Source organism: Portunus trituberculatus, chromosome 18, assembly GCF_017591435.1.
Source record: "Portunus trituberculatus isolate SZX2019 chromosome 18, ASM1759143v1, whole genome shotgun sequence".
Classification (NCBI taxonomy): domain Eukaryota; kingdom Metazoa; phylum Arthropoda; class Malacostraca; order Decapoda; family Portunidae; genus Portunus; species Portunus trituberculatus.
In genome coordinates, this window is record NC_059272.1 from 22,858,532 (window position 1) to 22,880,985 (window position 22,454).

Sequence of the window (22,454 nt, forward strand, 5' to 3'; positions counted from 1 at the left end):
ACACACATCCACACACACACACACACACACACACACACACACACACACACACACACACACACACACACACACACACACACACACACACACACACACACACACACACACACACACACACACACACTCGCACATTGTCTCGCTTTGTTGAATTACCTAGAAAGTCATTAAGGTGTTTACGAGTTTTGAGAAGCGTAAAGTGATAGAAGTGTGAGTTATTTCAACATTATTATTTTTTCTCCCTGCAGGTAACTCTTGTTTATTTCTATTTATTTTTATTGATATCAATTTTTTTTGCTCCTATTCAATTTTTTTTAAAGTTTTCTTTTCCTAGTATCATTCTCCCGTTGGTCTCTCTCTCCCTCTTGTCTTTGCTTTCTCAGTCCACTCCTAACCTCTCCTCCTTTTGTCTTCTTTTCCATGGTAGCTACTTCTCTCCTTTCTTAACCTCATTCTCTTTCTCATAATCCTCCTTTTAAAACACTCCAAATCCCTCAGACCTTCCTCCTTTTTCATATTTTTCGTCTTCTCGTTCTTATCTTTGCCATTCTCGTCTTAGTCTTTTTTGTTTGATTCTTCCTTGTTCACGAGCTATATTGTACTTAATTCTTCTGATCTTTGTCCTCTTTGTTCTCACCGATCACTTTGTCCTTTTGTGTTCTTTTATTCTTTTCACACTGTCCTCCATCTCTGCTTTCCATTTAAGTTCTGTAACGTATTTTCCTCTGAATTCTCTGCCATTTTCTTTTTAGAGCCAACGTGTGTAAACAAGTTCGAAGTGGGGGGGCTGAGATATATTACATTCATGGGTGTGGGTGTATGGGTTTATGTATATTTGTAAAGTTTAGATGGTGGTATTAGTCTCATGGCTATCTGTAATATGTTTTCCCCTTGATATGTTGTTATTTTTTAATGTTTGATATTTACTGTGTGTAGGAATATAGGATTTCTTGGTTTATTAGTCTGTTCTTTGTAACAGTTTTGCATTGTAGATTCTCTCTCTCTCTCTCTCTCTCTCTCTCTCTCTCTCTCTCTCTCTCTCTCTCTCTCTCTCTCTCTCTCTCTCTCTCTCTCTCTCTCTCTCTCTCTCTCTCTCTCTCTCTCTCTCTCTCTCTCTCTCTCTCTCTCTCTCTCTCTCTCTCTCTCTCTCTCTCTCTCTCTCTCTCTCTCTCTCTCTCTCTCTCTCTCTCTCTCTCTCTTCAGCACAATGATCTATCTATAAGAGCAAGGGAAGACAAAGGTTAAACAACGCATACAAGAAATCCAGCCCTGACATTGTCCTCTGGGAAAGTGGATGGTTAAGATGACTCCTCTCCTCGCTGCTGTAGGTACAAACTTCTTACCGCATTCTCAGATATATCAAAGAAGAGGCGGCGGGTTTGTACAGCCTTGGCAGTGAGATGGGGTTTTGTTTACGCCAGTAGGGTAACGCGATGACACGAGCGTGGTGAAGGTGAGGCGACTGTGTTCTTAGCATTCTTTTATTTCTCGGAGAGTTGATTCTCTTGATCTGTTATCTCATTCTTATCTCTCTCGTGCATCATAAGGTATAGTGTCAATTTGTGTTCCTTGTACCTCCATTATAGTGAGTGTTTAATGATTTTTTATCTGTTGTGTTCTCAGTTCTATGTTTCCCGCCATACAGGTAACATGGTAATGGTGAAGTGGCTTACCTGTGTTCCATGTGCTCATCCCTACCTGTGTTTTTTGTACTCATGATCCTCTTTTGAGGTTCTTTTCTTTTCTCGTTCATATGACTGTGTAGAATATAGCTTTAGGTACATCGACGATCCATGATCTTGTAACTTTGCAAATTACGAGTAAATAAAACATTTAATTTTCCACTGAGTGCTCTTAGTAATAGACAATGTTATTAATTGAAGGAAAAAAAAGCACGGAGATACGGGACTAGGAATAATGTAAGTCTTTAGTCAGGTAGATCAAGAGGCTCACGGCATAATGTGCTCCATGCTGTATAGTATTGATGTATCCCGCCACTATAAAATGGTACGAAGAGCACGTATATACCATACACGTAATAGTGAGTGAATCCTCCTGCCAAGTATGGCACGTTGTATGCCATTCAATTTCATTTTACAAAAGTAAAGTGAATTTTCAGACTCAACCATCTGATGTGAAGCGGCAGACAGTGCAGGCTGCCAAGTACTCGTACTGAGGACGCCCTCCGTTCCCAACAAAGGCGGCTGCCAGGATCGGCTCTACTCTCGTTCATATTGCGAGAGGAACGTTTTGCTTTTACGGTTGTTTGGAAGCGGCTGATTTTTCGCGCTGTTATTCTCTTCTAGAATTAATTAAATACAAAAGACGCGGATTATAGTATTGAAAAATAATTTAATGTTATATTAATTTTAAATTATAAACCTAACCATTGAGTTACAGTTTTGAGGAAGCATTACACTCTAAGGGCAGTACCATGTCATTGTAAATTGTAGTTTTATTACGTTTTTAAAGGACACATAGATTACAGACTCAAGGCAGTATATAAAACAAATACTGTTCAATTGAAATAAAACCTTGCGCTCAAAAGAACTTCAATTAATAGTCATTCCATACTGCTAGAATAGAGATGATGTGAAGACCAATTTTCCATGCACCAGGGAGCACTAGAGTGGCCGGGGGAAGAGTGTAGAGGAGAGACGGGGGAGGGGAGCGCAGGCCAGAAATCGATCCTACTTCCTACGTCTCAAAATAGTAACATAGTCTTTCTGGCTCTCCTGACGCACTTACTTTCCTTCACTGATAAGGAAATACACGTACACGCTCTCGCGGGAAAGAGACAATGTACAGTTGCCGTCAACAAGGGAATGGACAGATTTAAGTACTTGTGACAGTATCTAATTGTACTTTTTGGGCCCATGCACCTTTAATAGTTCTCTTTTTTTTTTCATGCATTTGTGTTGCCCTTTGCCAGAACCTCTTACATAAGAAAGATTCTCGTGGAGGAGGAACAGGTCACTGATTACTCTTAAAGGTACAACGGTTACTGGGTGTGGTACAGGAACTCTTTTTTTTTTTTTTTTTTTTCCGCAGTTTGTGCGTGATGCGTCTTTGGCAGCCACGCACCGCAGGTCAGCCAAGCCAAACACCGTGACGGCAGTGGTAACAGGGGTGGCGAGCCTATTAATACCCGCATAATGAATGGAGGATAGTGGTAAAATACTGCCAAATTTCCATAATTTTATTGTTATGTAACATTAAAGGTGCTGATTATATTTATACATTATTTCACAATGATTATCACAATTAACATTATGAGAATGATAGTCGTAGTAGTAGTAGTAGCACTAGTAGCAGTAGTAGTTGTTGTAGTAGTAGTAGTAGTAGTAGTAGTAGTAGTAGTAGTAGTAGTAGTAGTAGTAGTAGTAGAAGTAATGTAGAAATGTAGTAGTAATGATAATAAAAAGTAATAATAATAATAATAATAATAATAATAATAATAATAATAATAATAATAATAATAATAATAATAAATGATAATAACAATAATGATAAAGATAATAACAATTCGTTACGTCACGTTCTATATAATTATTTTTCCTCGTCATTTATCACATCCTCCTTTTTTAGCTTACTCCTCTCTCTTTCCTGTACTTAATCTCCTTATCTTGGCTTTATGAAGCATCACATTCCACACTACGCCATTTCTTCCCTCTCATGTTTGTGTTTCTCCGCTCGTCTTTCACCCCACCAGGCAAGTAAATCTCTCAAATATTCAGACCTCCTTCCTCGTCGCCTTCCTTATGAAAGTAACCTTAGCTTACTAATTTCAACACTTACTATTTGAGTAAAATATGATACCTCTTTGAAATCGTTATTTACGCAATAAAGGAACTAACTATATTAAAGAAATACATTATTCTGAACCTAATCTAACCTAAACTAGTCTAAAACTCGGATAAAAAGCTTATTATATTAATGTTATCTCTTCTTTTCTCTTTGTCTCCCTTCTGAAAACCGCTGTGCTCATGTCCCTTAGAGGCTGAGCAGCACAGTCAGCTTGATCACCACAGCATCGTTGATTATGTAGTTCCTGGAAAGCAGCGTCTCCTTGGTGAAGCCGAGACCAACACACTCGTAGTTGTCGCCTGAGTCTGGTAGGCGCCAGTGCCACTCGGAACAAAGCTGCCTCGGGTCCCACAGGCGGCTCACCAAGTCCTCAGGGGGGCTGCTATGATCCAGAATCCTCACCTGATGCTTCAGTCTGAACGGCCAATCCAGGCTGTTGTCATATTCACCTGCGGGGGAAGGAGACTGATACTTGCTGGTAGAAAGTAAATATTAGTGCCATAACGAGATTACAATGAAGTTCCAAGTTAGTGGGTGGTAATAATGGAGAGATCATGATAAAAGATGAAGTCGATGCAAAAAAAAAAAGAAAAGAAATATCGAAAAGTCATGGGTGAGCGGGAAATGAAGATAAGCTAAACACAATGGATAAAAAAAATGAATGTTTGTCGACTTCTGATCTTTACCTATCGATACTAATTGAAGGCACGTGTCGCTCTCATTCTCCCTCGTCTATCTTGCTTCATATAACCCCCTTTCCTTGTTTCCACGTTCTTCTTATGGTCCATTCCTTTCTTTCTCGTGTTTCATGTAACCTCTTCCTCCCTCGTTCTTCATCTAATCTCCACTTCCTCTTTCCTGTTTCATGTAACTTCGACCTTCCTCCCTCCTGCTTCACGTGACCTCTTTGTTCCTCCCTCATCTGTCTTCCTCTTTCTCCCGTGACTTCATTTGACTCGAGGCTTTATTAATGGAACACATGCTCAATTTGAAGGCGCTTGATGGAAGGACGAAAACATTTGCACCACCACCACCACCAGGCTCTGAACACGAGAATAAATAGTCCTCTCAATACTCATACTAACATCCACTACAATACCACTGCCTGCAAGTTCCATACGTTTTTTCGACTTTAGGCTAACCTATTGTCAATACCTTTACGGTCAGGCTGGCAGGTGGGTTTAATGTATTAGTTTATGAGTGAGGACGTTAGGTTTTGCGTTGATAAAAGGGAACGGTGGGGATGAAAAATTGGAAAAAGTACGAGTGGGCGTGGGCTGGGAGTTCAGGGACAGGGAGGAGGAGATGCAGGACGACAATAACTTTAACCAGAAGATAGAGAAAAATAGGTGAAGGAATAGTGTGGGTCCAAAGACGAGGGCGGAACACAGCACTTTGTTCTATTTTAGTCTTTTTTCACTTAATATTTTTTCTTTTGGACACTTCCCTCTCTGGTAATATTTATCTATTCAATTGTCGTATTTCGCTTTGTTTGTCATGGTCTTTTAACGTTTCGTATGTTTATTTATGCATTTTTATTTTGTATTCTAGTGTCTCCCCTCTGTTATGTATTTTCTTTACATATTTTTGTTTAGCTTTTTTTTCTTTTTTTTTTTAACTTGTTTGCTTATTCATGTCGTTCAGTGTTCTCCCGCCGATGGATCACGTTGGCGCCTCTGTCAGGATTTTATGTTCCTCAAAGGTATTTTTCATTTTCTGTTCGGTGTTTTATTTTTCAATTTAATTCTGTGTTTGCGACTCGTACTTGCATATTTCCTCAAAGCCTGATTCCTGTTTTCCCGGTAGATATTTTTCATGAAACTCTCTTTTAATGTTTTTTTTTTTCAGGTTTTGTTTTGCGTTTTATTGCGTTTTGATTTGAATATGTTTTCAGTATGATCTATGTTTTTTTCTTTTGTCAGATTAGAAAGGAACATATTTAGGTTTGTTATGTGATACTGGTTCTCGTTGTCTCAGGCATCAGTGGTTGTTCTAAGTAACAGGTTCTATTCTCAAACACATTACTCACTGCAAACACGATCTCATCTCTTAAATGATGGTGTAGTGAAAGCTGTTGAGTTCTTCGTGGGAGATATTTTCATGATTCTAAGTGATGAAAGCATTAAATCTCGTGACAAAAAGATTTTAAATTCAAACATTTTCAAACACTTTAGCGTCTTACTTCGATTGTTGGAAATGACGATGTAGTCGATGTTATTTTAGTGATAGATTAATTTGGAATCGCATCGTAAATGGCGAAAATATCCTCGAAAAAAAAAAAAAAAAATTGGTGAATCATCTTTGTGGTAATTGAAAAATAGCCTTTATCGAAAACTAACACATTTTAAAATAAATACCAAATATACGATGGCTTCATTAGAGAACTGTTAAAAAGGAAGGTGAAAAATGCAGCCGAAAGTCAATAGTTGGTTTAATGGTAATAAACTTCAATAATTCGCCTTGTGACACGTTAATTACTTTTATTTAGACAAGTGGAGGCACGGGAAGCGCTAAACATGGAAGAGATCGATGATAAATTTTTTCGCCTTTCTGTTTATATAGATTTTATTTATTTACTTACATGTTTTCGTTTCTAATGGAAAAGTTAATCTTATTTGTTTAGAAAGAGAGAGAGAGAGAGAGAGAGAGAGAGAGAGAGAGAGAGAGAGAGAGAGAGAGAATATGAAATAATGTTCTTTGTAAATGTGACAAATATGAGACGAGAAAACATTTGATTTCGAGTAAAATTTTATTCCCATTAAGTCATTAGAAAGTAAACAAGGAAGGTTGTCTTTGTGCGCCCTTGTGTGTACTGCTCTTTTCTGTTCTGTCCCAATTCCAGTACTTTTATTTTTCCTTCTTTGTTGACTTCTTTCCTTGTTTTTTTTTTCTTCATTCCAATTGGTCTCTTTCTCACATGGGTTCATCTCTCTCTCTCTCTCTCTCTCTCTCTCTCTCTCTCTCTCTCTCTCTCTCTCTCTCTCTCTCTCTCTCTCTCTCTCTCTCTCTCTCTCTCTCTCCATTAATTTTCTTTTGTATGTATTCTTGGAAGGTTTCCGTGACTGACATATATAGAAAAAAATTGTAAGGAAAGCCACAAAAATTCAGGATGAGTATGCGTGACAGTCACAGGAAGAGTATGCGTGACAGTCACAATCTGGTGTAGCTATGTATATCGAGCTGTCAACAGTCATTATCCAGAAGTTCATTTAATATTCTTATAAAAGTCGCTATTGGCTCGGCACTAGTAATTTGATCGGTGCGTCTGTTCCAGTCATCTAACATCATTTGATAAGTTTTTTTCCTTTTCTCATTTTCTGTTCCTTACTCCTGCATTATTGTATTCTTATATTTATTTATTTTAAGAACTCGTTCATCAATGATTTTTCAAAACCTGAGTGGCGTGAAGCTCATGGCCCATAGTCCAGTATCTTCTAGTCACCCTCCTCAGAAAAGACAGTCAGAATGCAAGTTCAAATTAGATTGAGAATAGCCTTGAAATCTCATTATGGAAAGATTTCAAGTACGTGTGTCTGTGATTGCCAAGAAAATAGGAGTTAAAACAGCAATTCATCTCAAACTAAAATCAGAGTGGTAGTATCGATTGTAATTGTATTGTGCGTTTTTTGTGTTCTTGCCAGTAATTTTTTTCTTAATGGTTTCAGTTTTGTTCTGTGTGTTGGCTGTTTGTGAGCAGTGAATCTTCGCTGCCAATACTCTGGCTTGGCTGGCTGAATATCTGATAACGTCAGCCATCATCAATGCACTGCGTACTCCACCAAGCTCTGATGCAAATAGTTTTTTCTCAAAAAAAAAGTGTTCAAACCCCTACTTTCTTCCACCTTTACAATCTCACACACACACACACACACACACACACACACACACACACACACACACACACACACACACACACACACACACACACACACACCGCGTAGTGTAGTGGTTAGCACGCTCGACTCACAATCGAGAGGGTCCGGGTTCGAGTCCTGTAGGCGGCGAGGCAAATGGGCAAGTCTCTTAATGTGTAGCCCCTGATCACCTAGCAGTAAATAAGTACGGGATGTAACTCGAGGGATTGTGGCCTCGCTTTCCCAGTGTGTGGAGTGTGTTGTGGTCTCAGTCCTACCCGAAGATCGGTTTATGAGCTCTGAGCTCGCTCTGTAATGGGGAAGACTGGCTGGGTGACCAGAAGACGACCGTGGTGAACTACACACACACACACACACACACACACACACACACACACACACACACACACACACACACACACACACACACACACACATGTACCTGAACAATTTCAAATTTGCCAACAGTGACGCATGTTTTGCGTGTGTGTGTGTGTGTGTGTGTGTGTGTGTGTGTGTGTGTGTGTGTGTGTGTGTGTGTGCTTGTCTGTCTGCTTCTGTCTCATTTCCAGATCATTGTAGCATGGCCTAGTTATTAGGGAGGTAACAAAGGAGGAAACTATTCTGGCTGCTAATTACTTGAAGTTGGAAATGTATTATTGCAGCTGAGTTGGCACGTATGATTTTGTTAATGGAAAATGTAATAACATGCGCTTGATTATAGGAACTGCTTCATTTTCCTGTTATATTATACCAGAAAGTTGTACCAGGATATTTTAAGCGTAAAGGTGGCCATACACGTTCAAAAAAAGCGTCAAAATTTTGCATCAAAATTTTGACGTGTAACTTTGATACAAAATTTTGATGCATAATTGCCCACACACGTTTAGGTGTTTTTCCCATCAAAATTTAGTATAGTCAAAATCTTCGACATGGATGCATCAGTGGCCATAGCACTAGTGTTCGCATTGGACTCTGATAAACCTCCTGGTAAACGTCGGAAATGGTCAAAAGACTGGTTTTTAAAACGGGAAACCTACAGACATGTCAATTTGTTTGCAGATTATTTATTTTTTTCTTCAGATCTTCTACTATGGCGGAAGTAAAATGCTCACGATATTTCTGCAGTAGAATGTCATAGGCCTCGGCTTTCTTAGCACGATTGCTATAATTATCCGACTTAATTCTCCACAAGGCTGGCAAAGTCCGATACACTCCTAAAACTTCAATCAAAAATTTCTTTTCGGCCTCCTTCTTCGCAGACATGGCGATCCTGTCTCCTCGTCAGTCACCTGCGAACTAAACAGTTTGATCAAAATTTTGACAGGAGCCCACACACGCATCAAAAATTTGACGACTCGTCAAAAAATATCAAACTGATTTGATCAATCAAAATTTTGCTTCAAATCTTTTTTTGACATCAAAACGTCCTACACACACTCAAATTTTGCATCAAAATTTTTATATCAAAATTCTGATGCAAAATTTTGACGCTTTTTTTTTGAACGTGTATGGGCCCTTTAACGAACCACGCCAGTCAAAGAGTTAAAGGTAATGCTAATTGTTCAAGGACGATTTTATATTAAGTTTGTGTATCATCGTTTTATGAAGCATTAACAATATCATTAAACAAGAAGGTAACCGGAGCCACAGGAAGGACGTGATCTTTGCTTTGAGGTTTGTATGTGTTCGTTTACTATGGGAACCACAGAGATGCACGTAGGAGTCCCTGTGACCATAAATGAACTATGTAGTGTCTGCGAGTCGCTAATAATCATGTACCTCGTGGAAGTTAAGCGCTCATGTACTGTACAAGAATATTAATTTAGTATTTAAAAGTGACTATGTTTTTTGTGACTTATAAACCTCGATCTTATGAAACGCATTCAATATTTCAGCCATATTTTATCATTCCAGTATATCATCGTTTATTAGAATTAAGTTAAAGCGTTAAATCACACGTGAGATATTAGTTTTGAGCTGTATGGTTTTCGTGACTCAAATACCGAACTTACACCATTTTATTAAATCCATCCAGTGTATCAACAACGCTCAATAACTTAATCTTTTCCCTCTATTGACATAAGAAGTAGGTTCACCATTTTATAAAACCCGGCATAGCGACACATATTACCTGTTGGCTCAATGATTTTTCCTCGGCTATTTTTTCATCTTCCTAACATGACTATCGCTAATAATTCCCATAAGAGGCAGCCAATCGATAGCTATTCCATGTAATAACGACGGGAGACACTAACGCGCTGTCCCTCCCAAGCAATACATCTTCCTTGGATACGTGCCGCGTCGCATCTGTGTTGAAGAATGCATTGATTATGGTGCCAAGGACAGGAACCCCAGCCATGCATCATACGAGTATAAGAGCAGGATTGTGTGCTCAAGGTTATCAGCGAGAGGAAGGAAATACAATATTCTTTTCTCTTCTAGCTTTTTCCATATCTTTTTTTTTTTTATTTATACCATGTGGGCTTTTCACGGGAATTTATGGGCTAAAGGGGATACTTTTTAGGGTACCTCCTATCTCAAAGCCCACCCGCTAGGAAACCGTTGCCCCGAGTGAGGAAGCCCAACCTACACTCGGACAGTGGACAGGATTCGAACCCGTGCGCTTGGAGACCACTCGGATCCCAAAGCACGCATGGTTCCACTGTACCACGGCGGAGTTGTCAGTTCGTGTCATCTACGTTCTCTCTCTCTCTCTCTCTCTCTCTCTCTCTCTCTCTCTCTCTCTCTCTCTCTCTCTCTCTCTCTCTCTCTCTCTCTCTCTCTCTCTCTCTCTCTCTCTCTCTCTCTCAAGCGCCGATTTCTTCACCTGTCTTCCCAAATGCAAACCTTTTATTAGACAATATTTCCACTTTCATGTTCGCCTTTTGCTGTGATATCCAATAAGTCACAAAATTGAAAGCACTGTACGCCATCTTTGCAGGAACTCACAAGATAAAAAGGGACTAAAAGGATTGACTTTACTATGTCTAACCCAAATAATGTTTAGTATTTCTCTCTCTCTCTCTCTCTCTCTCTCTCTCTCTCTCTCTCTCTCTCTCTCTCTCTCTCTCTCTCTCTCTCTCTCTCTCTCTCTCTCTCTCTCTCTCTCTCTCTCTCTCTCTCTCTCTCTCTCTCTCTCTCTCTCTCTCTCTCTCTCTCTCTCTCTCTCTCTCTCTCTCTCTCTCTCTCTCTCTCTCTCTCTCTCTCTCTCTCTCTCTCTCTCTCTCTCTCTCTCTCTCTCTCTCTCTCTCTCTCTCTCTCTCTCTCTCTCTCTCTCTCTCTCATACACCATCTCATCTTCTCTCTATCACGCTTCTTATTTTCTCTCTCTCCTCATTCTCTCCTTTCCTCACCGTCCTCTCATTTTCTCACCACATACCCCCTCGCCCTACCGTCTTCTATCTCCCCAAAACTCATACCTTGTGTCACACCCACGCGGACGTAGAAGTTTTCTCCTTGCTGGTTAGGGAAGATCCTCAGGTACATTCGGTAGCCGCCTTGGAAGATATAGAAGCTGCTGGAACGGAGGGAGCGATTTCTGCCCCAGTTCTCCATCTTATACGTGATGTCCCTGATCATCCAGTAGTACGTGAACACTTGCTCCCCGTTCTCTTGGTGCATGGTGGAGTTGAAACGATAGATCTCTGGGTCGCGTGGACTCTCAGCCTGTTTGGAGGAAAGACAGAGAGAGATGGCAATGTCTGTGTGTGATGGAGTGAGGAAGGGCTTGGAAGAGAAACTATGTAGGCTAAAGGAGTGACAGAAACAGGGAGGTAAAGGAGGTTGAGTGAAAATGTATGGTCTGCAAGAGAGGGAGGTGATGGAAAGTTAATGTTTAGAATGACAGAAGGAGGAAGGTACGAAATGGTTGTGTTTAAGTGATGGAGGAAGGAAAGGGAGAATGAATGTGTGTGTGTATGTGATTACGAGGGAGTTGGAAGGAAGAAGATAGTGAAGAGTGTAATGATGGGAGACGGTTCTATAAAAAAGAAACGGTGATTGAAAGTTTAGTGGGATGAAGGGAAGGATAAATTAATTTGTAAGGGCCGAGGGTGGAGGGTGAATATGAGGTAGACGAAGGGAGGAGGGGTGAACGAAAAAAAGAAAAAAAAGTGATGAAGGAAAAGAGAGGAAAAGTGAGAGACAGGCAGGTGGAAATGTTGATTAAATATGAATTCCTCTCTTATTTCTTTTTTCTTTTGTAAGGTTTTATTTCTTTTATTCATTTTTTTTTCTGAAGTGTAAAGTTGTGAAATTTGTTGCGAGTGCGTTCTTGTGTTCGACGCTCACTTTTGCCGCCAATTTATGCTAATGACTTGACTTTCTCATTCGTGTGTGTGTGTGTGTGTGTGTGTGTGTGTGTGTGTGTGTGTGTGTGTGTGTGTGTGTGTGTGTGTGTGATATTTTTCTATTCAATTTCAATCTCTCTGCCATCTAACAACGAAAAGGAAAGGAAGTTGGAGCTCGATATTAAGTTGTATTTTCATTTTACTTTAGGATATACAGTAAGGACGTAATAATTTTCAAACACACGATAAATTCTAAAAAAGACAATTGAATCACTCTATTAGACAATTTATGCTTACTAGGACTGCCAAAAACTGAGGTAAGCTTTATCAGATCTTGTATATCTTTCCACTTTATTTGATACAATCTTTAAAGTCATTATTGCAGCTAATTATCGATAAAACTCTTAAAAAAAATCACAGCAATCAATGGGTGAAATAGTAAGGCATGAACTGCGGAAGAACAAGCCTAGACAATGGTAATGTTGATAACAGGAAAGAAAAATTAAGTCGTAATGAAAATAAAAAAAAAAGTTAACTAACGGAATGGAGGCCTTGCTGTGAGATTATAGGCCTGTCATTATTGAAATATTGATCTTGGCTTCCAATGCGAGTTTCTAATCATGTTTGTCATCATTAGAGAAATTTTAGCAGCGTAGTATTTATTTATCTCAGATTATGAGGAGCAAGACTTAACAGTGCTTCTATTAGAGAAAAGAAATTAACGAAAGTTCAGTAGTATTAGAAGGATTAAATGCCTTCCTCAGACCTGGTTTGTCCCTCGGAGACCTGTTGGTGAAAGCTGAGTAATTACGAGAGGAAGTGAACTTTTGAAACTCCCATCTTGACCTCTCCATTTCAATTCCTTAAGGTCTGGAGAAGATAACGCTGGTACTAGTTTATTGGAAGTCTGAATTTTAGATTAGTATCTTGAAATTAATTGCCTACTCAGGAAATTGTTGATGGTCAGGCCAAGAGCTTGATGAGAAGAATTACAGTCCTGCTTAATCGGTGCGTTTTGTCGTGACTTAAGCCTTACGTGACTGTGATGCGTGGGATTTTATGTAAGGGAAAGTTACCTGTAAAAAAGTCCTTATGAAAATGTATTTCAAAATATTTCTTAGCAGGTTCAGTAAAATTCCTTAAGGGGCAGTATTCAGAAAATCCCTAAAACTTAAAAAAATGATAAGTAGAAAAGTAAATAAAAAACAAAGCTTGAATTAGCTTTGTAAGATTTAACACCGAAAAATCTGTGACCAATATTATTCGACAAAAAAAAAAAAAAAAAAAAAACTCTTGAGAATAATTCTGGAAAATGAAATCCTGAAGACGTTGCACTGAAACCTTTTCCAAAACCAATAGTGTTAAAAACTCTTAAACGTACCAATGCTCGTATTAGTCTCGTGGACAGTCGTAGCTGGACGCATCATAACTTTCCGCATATTTCACGCATCAAGTACTTAGCCCACACATATTTCTACTCCTTCGCGAACTCCTCTTGCACCTTGCCCGCTTTCGTAGATCAAAAACATTTTCCAATTTTGAGTTTTGAAATTCTTTTTGAACCTCAGCCTCTGTGAAGGAAAAGAGTGAACTGCTATTTTCCTTCCTGCGTCCGTTCAAACGATATAGAAAGGAAAATAGTAACTTCGTACTCTCCTCTCTTTTTGTGTCATTGTAAGTATTCACGAAAGGACTGTATGCTCATCAGTTCTCCCATTTTCTTTCTGTGGCTATGAAAATATTCCAGAAAAATCTTCGTGCTCTACCCTTTCTTTTTTTGTGACTGCAAATTCACTTCAATTTTGCCCATTCTTCATTCGCAGATTATAAAAAAAAAAAAAAACTGACGTCCTGTTGTTTCTTTCCTTTCGTGTCCATTCTTTTCTCACTCATTTCACTCTATTGACTTATTCATGCCGTGAGTGACAAGAAGGCGCGAACAGACCAGTGAAAAAATTACGTAATACTAGCAGTCGCCGTCCATCTCTCCCCTCACCAAGCCTTCTTTCAGCACTCAACATACCTTTATCGTAGCGTTTCCAGAAAACTTCAGCCAACAAAACTTTTAACCAGGAATGAAACTCTGCCATAAAACGATCCTCTTTAGACATTTTGGCGAAAGAATTCTCTCTCTCTCTCTCTCTCTCTCTCTCTCTCTCTCTCTCTCTCTCTCTCTCTCTCTCTCTCTCTCTCTCTCTCTCTCTCTCTCTCTCTCTCTCTCTCTTTTATTTATTTTATCTGTTTTTTCGCCTGTATACCAGCTGCCATCTTTCACAAATATATGTGTGGGAGTTGGGTGAGATTAATTGGGGCAGTATTTTGAAATGTGCTTCCCTTTCTGGCATTTGCAAGGGGAGTAGATGCTGACTGCTGAGCTACTGTATTTATTTTTATCTTCATATTCATTTTGGAAATAATCAATTTTTTTTGTCTGGTGTTGGTTTGAATTACACATACTAATATTTATCTATCTGTCTATATGTTTATTTATCTATATCTGTGCCTGTCTATATTTATCTATTTGCCTATCTGTCTATCTATCTGTTCATGTAGCAACTTATCTATCTACATATCTATCCTCTATATCTATATCTTTCTATATATCTGCCTATCTAACCACCTATGTTATCTATCTATGTAGTTTATCTATCTATTTATATTGGATAGTTATCGATCTCAATATTTTAATCTGTTTATTTCTTTTAGTATGTCTGTCTGTTTGTCTGTGTGTCTATATCTGAATTTTTCATTTCCATCTCCCTTTAATTTATTCATATTTCTCAATCTATCCAATTCTTATTACTTTTCCTTGCCATATATGAACTGCAGTTGAGTTCAGAGAGAGAGAGAGAGAGAGAGAGAGAGAGAGAGAGAGAGAGAGAGAGAGAGAGAGGGGGAAGCAGGCAGGAAGACACACAGCAGGGAAGAACGAAAGATATTAGAAAAGTAGGAATCGTAAATTTTCAAGTCCTCGCCTGGCTTTATTGCTCAGTTTGTGTGGATTTTGGCCCGGAGTCGTGTGCCTTTGAGAACTTGAAGATTACGCTCGCTTTCCTTTCCACTTGAAGCTAGATACCTTGTTGGAAAAGGAAGCAAAGGAGGCTGACTAATATTATAATCATTCTTCTTCTTCTTCTTCTTCTTCTTCTTCTTCTTCTTCTTCTTCTTCTTCTTCTTCTTCTTCTTCTTCTTCTTCTTCTTCTTCTTCTTCTTCTTCTTCTTCTTCTTCTTCTTCTTCTTCTTCTTCTTCTTCTTCTTCTTCTTCTTCTTCTTCTTCTTCTTCTTCTTCTTCTTCTTCTTCTTATTATTATTATTATTATTATTATTATTATTATTATTATTATTATTATTATTATTATTATTATTGTTGTTGTTGTTGTTGTTGTTGTTGTTGTTGTTGTTGTTGTTGTTGTTGTTGTTATTATTGTATGTCTAATCTCTTGAGGGTCTACGTAGATGGGTACTTCATGAGACAGTCCTTTTCCACCAGGGACCGACGAGCGCAAGAGTGTGAGTAGTGTGTGTGCGAGTGTGTGGAAGAGTTAAGATCTATTCATGGCTTTTGACAAACTGAGACTGGAAAAGACAACTGTGTGAAATTCTTATTTTGCTACGTGGCGGAGTGAATATCAATGGAAATGATAGTAGTAATAGGTAAGAGTGGCAATAACAGTAAAACAATAGTAATAATAATGGTGATAGTAATAGTAGTAGTAGTAGTAGTAGTAGTAGTAGTAGTAGTAGTAGCAGTTATGATAATAATGGTGATAATGATAGTAATAATAATGGTGATAGTAATAATAATGATAATAATGATAATAATAGTGAAGGAGGAGGAGAAGGGAAGCACAGGTGTAAAGAGGATTTTTTTTTTATTTCTTTTTATTTATACCATGAGTTGAGTGTTTCCCTCCACCTCCTCCCTCCAGCATGTCTGAATGTCTGTACAATAATAATAAAAGATAATAATGACGATGGTGTATATGAATATAAAGTTATGTGATCTTTTGTCACTAAGAGAGAGAGAGAGAGAGAGAGAGAGAGAGAGAGAGAGAGAGAGAGAGAGAGAGAGAGAGAGAGAGAGAGAGAGGTTTTTAAATGTATCCGGATCCCAGAGACTTGAGAGCAAAAGACACACACACACACACACACACACACACACACACACACACACACACACACACACACACACACACACACACACACACACACACACACACACACACACACACACACACACACACACACACACACACACACACACACACACACACACTTGGAATCCTCACCTCGCCTTCCTGCCCCTCGTAATCATCTCCATACTCAGTGTCTGCTATGTTCTCTTCCGGGCGGTAGCTGGCTCTCGACTCTGCCGTGGCTGGCCTGCTTGAGGAATCGCCAGACCCGCTGACGAGCAAAGAAAGAACATAAGAAACATACGAGTATATACGTAAAAAAAAAAAAAAAAAAAAAAAAAGTAAGAAAAGAAAAAAAAAAAAACTTACAAGGAATTACTAAATCTACACGTGATATCTTCTGTGCACAATATTTCTGTCTATTTTATCTTATCTTCTTTATCCCTAAATTTAATCTGTTAGGACAAAAGAGGTAATTTAACTCATTCAATACTGAGACGCCTTTCTACCTTGAGTTTTGGGTATGATTAGACGATTTTATTTACATTAGGAAGGGTCTATGAAGGTCAGAAGGTTAATGGCCAGAGTCTTCACTGTTTTAATTCCCACGTAGATTTCTGAAGTTGTATAAAATCACCAGACGCGTCATGGTACTGAAGGGATGAAATAAGAAATTAAGACAATAGATTCACAGATACTACTTCTTGATTACCCTGAGAACATTGCAAAATACGTAAAGAAGAAAAATGTATAAGGGAAGTTGCGAAAAAAGCTTTAGGCCTACGCGTGGCATTTCCAGTGTAAAACATGCCTAACCAGTCTCTTGAGTCGTGAACCTGCCCAATCTTCTTTAATTGACTCACCACGAACAACCTGATTACCAAAGCTTTTCCACTCATCTGCCGCTCTGTTTGAGAACCCATATCTACTTAGCTTCTCAATTTCTACTTTTTTTTTTTTTCAAGTTCAAACCCATTATTACTTTTAGTCCTATTCTGATTACCGTGATTTTTTTTTATACTCTCTCTCTCTCTCTCTCTCTCTCTCTCTCTCTCTCTCTCTCTCTCTCTCTCTCTCTCTCTCTCTCTCTCTCTCTCTCTCTCTCTCTTTTCTTTCTTTCTTTCTTTCTTTCTTTCTTTCTTTCTCTCGGTAAATAATCACGATAGAACTAGTAAAAATAGATAGATAGATAGATAGATAGATAGATAGAGAGAGAGAGAGAGAGAGAGAGAGAGAGAGAGAGAGAGAGAGAGAGAGAGAGAGCGAGAGAGAGAGAGAGAGCGATTCATTCATTCATTCTATCACTCTTCAACATTCTCGGCGTCTGCAGAGGAGAAATACCCTCGAGAAGGATTTGTCCTCGCTTCGCTGCATGCAAATTGACTTCTCCAACTAAACGATATGGCTGGTATATTTCTGGCTAATACTTAGGAGCGAAGTCACGGGAGGGGTGGAGATTGAGAGGTTAACACAGTGAGAGAGAAGACTTTTAAGGAAGGGAGGACTGGAGAAGAGCGAGTAATTGTGTCTTCAGCGGGTGCTTTGGAATACGGATGGAGGAACAGTGTGTGGTGATTAGGCTGAGAGACTTGGGAAATTGCATAGTTAACCTGCAAATGTCTGCTGTCTTGACACCAGGCAGTTACGCTTTTCCAGATAGCTTGCTTGACTCTTGACTCTCTCTCTCTCTCTCTCTCTCTCTCTCTCTCTCTCTCTCTCTCTCTCTCTCTCTCTCTCTCTCTCTCTCTCTCTCTCTCTCTCTCTCTCTCTTTATGTTCGTTCTGTAAAGGTCAGTTCTTATCCGTATATTACTGTATTTCAGGTCTCGTGCACATTCCGGAACTCTTCTCTTCAGTCATTCGATATAAAGTTGTGTGTCTTTTTTTGCTCCAGTCTTTTATATCCGGAAGCTGTGTAACTAATTTTTATCGGAAACACATATTTTTATATTCTCTCACTGTTTCCTGCCATTAAAACTCTTCTTACCCTCTTGCATTTTCTCTTCTCCGTCCTTTATAGGTACTCTCTCTCTCTCTCTCTCTCTCTCTCTCTCTCTCTCTCTCTCTCTCTCTCTCTCTCTCTCTCTCTCTCTCTCTCTCTCTTCTCTCTTTCTTTCTTTCTTTCTTTCTTTCTTTCTTTCTTTCTTTCTTTCTTTCTTTCTTTCTCTCTCTCTCTCTCTCTCTCTCTCTCTCTCTCTCTCTCTCTCTCTCTCTCTCTCTCTCTCTCTCTCTCTCTCTCTCTCTCTCTCTCTCTCTCTTTCTTTCTTTCTTTCTTTCTTTCTTTCTTTCTTTCTTTCTTTCTTTCTTTCTTTCTTTCTCTCTCTCTCTCTCTCTCTCTCTCTCTCTCTCTCTCTCTCTCTCTCTCTCTCTCTCTCTCTCTCTCTCTCTCTCTCTCTCTCTCTCTCTCTCTCTCTCTCTCTCTCTCTCTCTCTCTCTCTCTCAGTCCTCACCCAAGAGCTCTCAGTTCTTTTCGCAGCTTGCCGTGGTTCTTCCTGATCATCTGGTCTTGCCCCCTCAGCTGGTTCTCAATATTCAACACCATTGTCTTGAGCACGTTGAACTGGCTCGCTACCTGCCTCTCCAGAGTCACGAACCGGTTGTTGAGCTCGCCTGTGGAATCGAGAAGTTGGTATCAAACAGCGTAATAGATATGATAGCTTCCAGAGTCTGCCATAAAGCTTTTTTTTTTATAAAATTTTCTTCTATTTGGTTTTAGTTAAGCGAAATACTCGAGTGGAAGGAATGAGTAAAAGTGTTTGGTTAGTTAGTCATTACGTAATAGGTAGATGAATAGCAGTAGTAGTAGTGGTAGTAGTGGTGGTAGTAGAAGTATTAATAGTAGTAGTATCAGTAGTAAGAAGAGGAGGAGGGGAAGGAAGAAGAAGAGGAGGAGGAGGAAGAAGAGGATAAAGAAAAAGAGGAGGCTCATTATGTGAATTGAAAAAATAGAAATAAACAAACAAATCGATAGAAATAGAATAGTGTGTTTAGCGCTATACTTAACGATTCTTAAAATCTATAGTTGATAACCACGTTAAAATAAACAGCAAACCAACTGAATCATATTTGTTTGTACCATTCCTTTTCAACATTGCATAAAACGATGCTGTCCAGGAGGGAGAAAGATCCACTGAAGACTACTTATGTACTTATGTACTGTATGTATGTGACTTGGTACTCCGTGGTACTACTTGTTAACTCCGTGTCCTAAGCTAAGGGTCTTGAAGATCAAAGGTTTATGGGGCATTATGTCGAAAGGCTGTCCGCTGCTCCTCATAACTCTACGAATACTCAATGAAAACTCATATTGTGGAGACGGTCGAGCTGGAGTGGTGTTTTGTGTACTTACATTACGCTGCGCTTGGGTCTCTCGCCTCTAGTAACAGACGAGGAGGAGTATGAGTGCTTATGAGAATTATACGTAGCCACAGGAGGGAACAAATAGCTGAGTTACGTTACTAAGTGTTCTCGTTATTTCGTGAAAGAATATTACGCTAATTCATATATATATATATATATATATATATATATATATATATATATATATATATATATATATATATATATATATATATATATATATATATATATATATATATATATATATATATATATATATATATATATATATATATATATATATAGAGAGAGAGAGAGAGAGAGAGAGAGTTGACAAATATTGATACTGAGACTGGTCACCACACCAGCACACACGCCCTCTTTACTCTTTATGTAACTGGTAAATAGTACACACACACACACACACACACACACACACACACACACACACACACACACACACACACACACACACACACACACACACACACACACACACACACACACACACACACACACACACAAAAAAAAAAAATTATACATATTTCATCTTATGCGTCGTATCATCGCTTCTTACTACTGAGACTGGTTGATTTACTCACGAGGGTTGCACACGCCCTGCAGGACCCTGGTGGCGGTGCTCTGGGCGGTGGAGATGAGGTCCCGGGTGGAGATCATGCACGAGGAGAGGGACTGAACATCTGATCCTGAATTCTGTGCTGCTGAAATAGGAATAAAGACAAAATAGATAGACAGATAAACAGATCGGTAGTTAGATGAAGAGAGAGAGAGAGAGAGAGAGAGAGAGAGAGAGAGAGAGAGAGAGAGAGAGAGAGAGAGAGAGAGAGAGAGAGAGAATGAATACAGTAGGTCACATCAATAGGAAGGATATTGAGGGAGTGAATGAGGGGGAGGTTGGGAGAGAAAGCTTTTGTCCTATTAGTGATGATGATGATGATGGTGATGGCTGAGGGGGACCTGAATTGCAACCGTGTAAAGGGAAAGGACAATGGCTGAGTAGACATTCATTTAACCCATTGATAATAAACGCAGAGACTTAAAACCGTATAGAGGGGCGCAAAGTGAGACCAGGGATACAAATGTAGAGAGGAATCCGGGAGTACAGAAAAGCAGAAGCGAAAACAAAGACAAATACGAGGTGTGAGGAAAGAGGTGACCTAGGCAAGAATAGATAAAGTAGAAGTAAGAACCCTGATGCTTGTGTAGGAAAGAAGGAGCGTTGGTGCGTGAAGGGGAAACAAATTAAGTCAGCCTAAATCATAATGGGAGAACGATGAAAGGGAATGGTAGAGTGGAGGTAATGATGAGGGAGGAAAGGTAGCCACTGATGAGGAGGATGAGTGAAAAGAGGATTACGAGCTCATCAGGAAGTTGAATCTTATAAAAGGAGTCCTCTTTACGGGGAAAAAAGGAAGGAATGAGAAGAACGGAAATTTTGTAGGAAAGTGGATACTGAGAACTAAAAAAAAAAGTTTCTGAAGAAGAAAGAAAACAAAGAAAAGGAGGAGGAGGAGGAGGAGGAGGAGGATATGGAGACTGAGATGGCTTTTGGATAGTCTCGATGTAATCCTAAGAAACTGTTGGTGATTGGAGTGTTGTAAGCCCTAAAAAAGGAAAAAGAAAAGGAAGACAAATAAAGATACACGAATAATCGGACCGGTTAGAATTAATCTTTAGGAAAGGAACAACAACGATTCTCTCTCTCTCTCTCTCTCTCTCTCTCTCTCTCTCTCTCTCTCTCTCTCTCTCTCTCTCTCTCTCTCTCTCTCTCCCCTTCCATCATTCATTCCACGTGAGAAGTTTTAAAAGGAATCGTAAAACTGTAAAAAGAACCAGAGTAGATTACGTATTTTACTAGAAACTTTTAACTTTATCCTCCAGTAGTAATAAGTCACGTTAGCGCATTTAAGAGTGGCCAAGTACAACACGAGTAGCTGGCTGTGGTGAGGGCTCTCCTGTTGCAGCTATTAAAGTACGCGGTACGTTGAAGGTCTCCGTGTGTGTGTGTGTGTGTGTGTGTGTGTGTCAGTCAATGCCATCTCTACTACTTCTACTACTACTACTACTAAGTACTACTACTACTACTAAGTACTACTACTACTACTACTACTACTACTACTACTACTACTACTACTACTACTACTACTACTACTACTACTACTACTACTACTACTACTACTATTAAAGAAACACCCTTTCTCCTCCCTGGCCGAGCGTGAAGGGTGAGCAGGGGTCGTACCGTATAATAACGTTTGAATGTGGAGTTTAAATATTGAATCTAATTTAAGTCGTTTCGAAAAGTTTGTTTTTGAGTGGCACGAGAAAGGGAAGACTGATTTTATTTGAATTTTATCTGCTACGCCTGCTATTACTGCTTCTGCTGCTGCTGCTGCTGCTGCTGCTACTACTTCTGCTGCTGTTGTTGTTTTTTGGTGTTGGTGATGGTGGTGGTGGTGCTGTTATTATTGTTATCACTGTTACTACATCTTGTATTACTACTACTACTACTACTACTACTACTACTACTACTACTACTACTACTACTACTACTACTACTACTACTACTACTACTACTACTACTACTACTACTACTACTACTACTACTACTACTACTACTACTACTACTCTTACTACTACTACTACTACTACTACTACTACTACTACTACTACTACTACTACTACTACTACTACTACTACTACTACTACTACTACTACTACTACTACTACTACTGTTGTTGTTGTTGTTGTTGTTGTTGTTGATGCTGCTACTACTGCTGCTGCTATTGTTGCTGCTTGTACCACCAACGTCCTTCGTGCTATTAGATCGTACAATGAGTATACTGTGTAATGCCTGACATACAGAAAAGTGTGTGATGTGCTGCAAAGAAATAACTTGTGCACCATGTAGCGTAAGAATGAGACGGAATTTTTTTTTTTTTTAATTTTTCATCTTCCCTACCTCTTCCCTTCCATTACTAAGCGTGACAACCTGACGGGAACTTGACTGTA

General features: G+C 39.2%; 1 protein-coding gene and 1 long non-coding RNA gene across 3 annotated transcripts in view; one reads left to right on the forward strand and one right to left on the reverse strand.

Moving 5' to 3' along the window:
* Positions 1-3,182, forward strand: part of LOC123505802 — a 28,901-nt gene extending 25,719 nt beyond the window's left edge. Inside the window, exon 3 of the long non-coding RNA XR_006675260.1 lies at positions 3,049-3,182. This is a non-coding gene — a long non-coding RNA (uncharacterized LOC123505802). The remainder of the gene's footprint in view (positions 1-3,048) is intronic.
* A 410-nt stretch (positions 3,183-3,592) lies between these two features.
* The window catches only part of LOC123505790 (TNF receptor-associated factor 3-like), a 19,272-nt gene continuing 410 nt past the window's right edge, over positions 3,593-22,454 (reverse strand). Inside the window, exons 2-6 of one of the 2 annotated variants that reach the window (XM_045257485.1) lie at positions 20,027-20,143; positions 18,536-18,695; positions 16,240-16,357; positions 11,081-11,327; positions 3,593-4,253 (exon numbers count right to left, since the gene is read on the reverse strand). In XM_045257485.1, the coding sequence (XP_045113420.1) occupies positions 3,991-4,253; positions 11,081-11,327; positions 16,240-16,357; positions 18,536-18,695; positions 20,027-20,143 (905 nt within the window). In that variant the 3' untranslated portion in view covers positions 3,593-3,990. Of the gene's footprint in view, positions 4,254-11,080; positions 11,328-16,239; positions 16,358-18,535; positions 18,696-20,026; positions 20,147-22,454 lie in introns of both variants that reach the window. The other variant, XM_045257484.1, reaches the window with a different exon arrangement.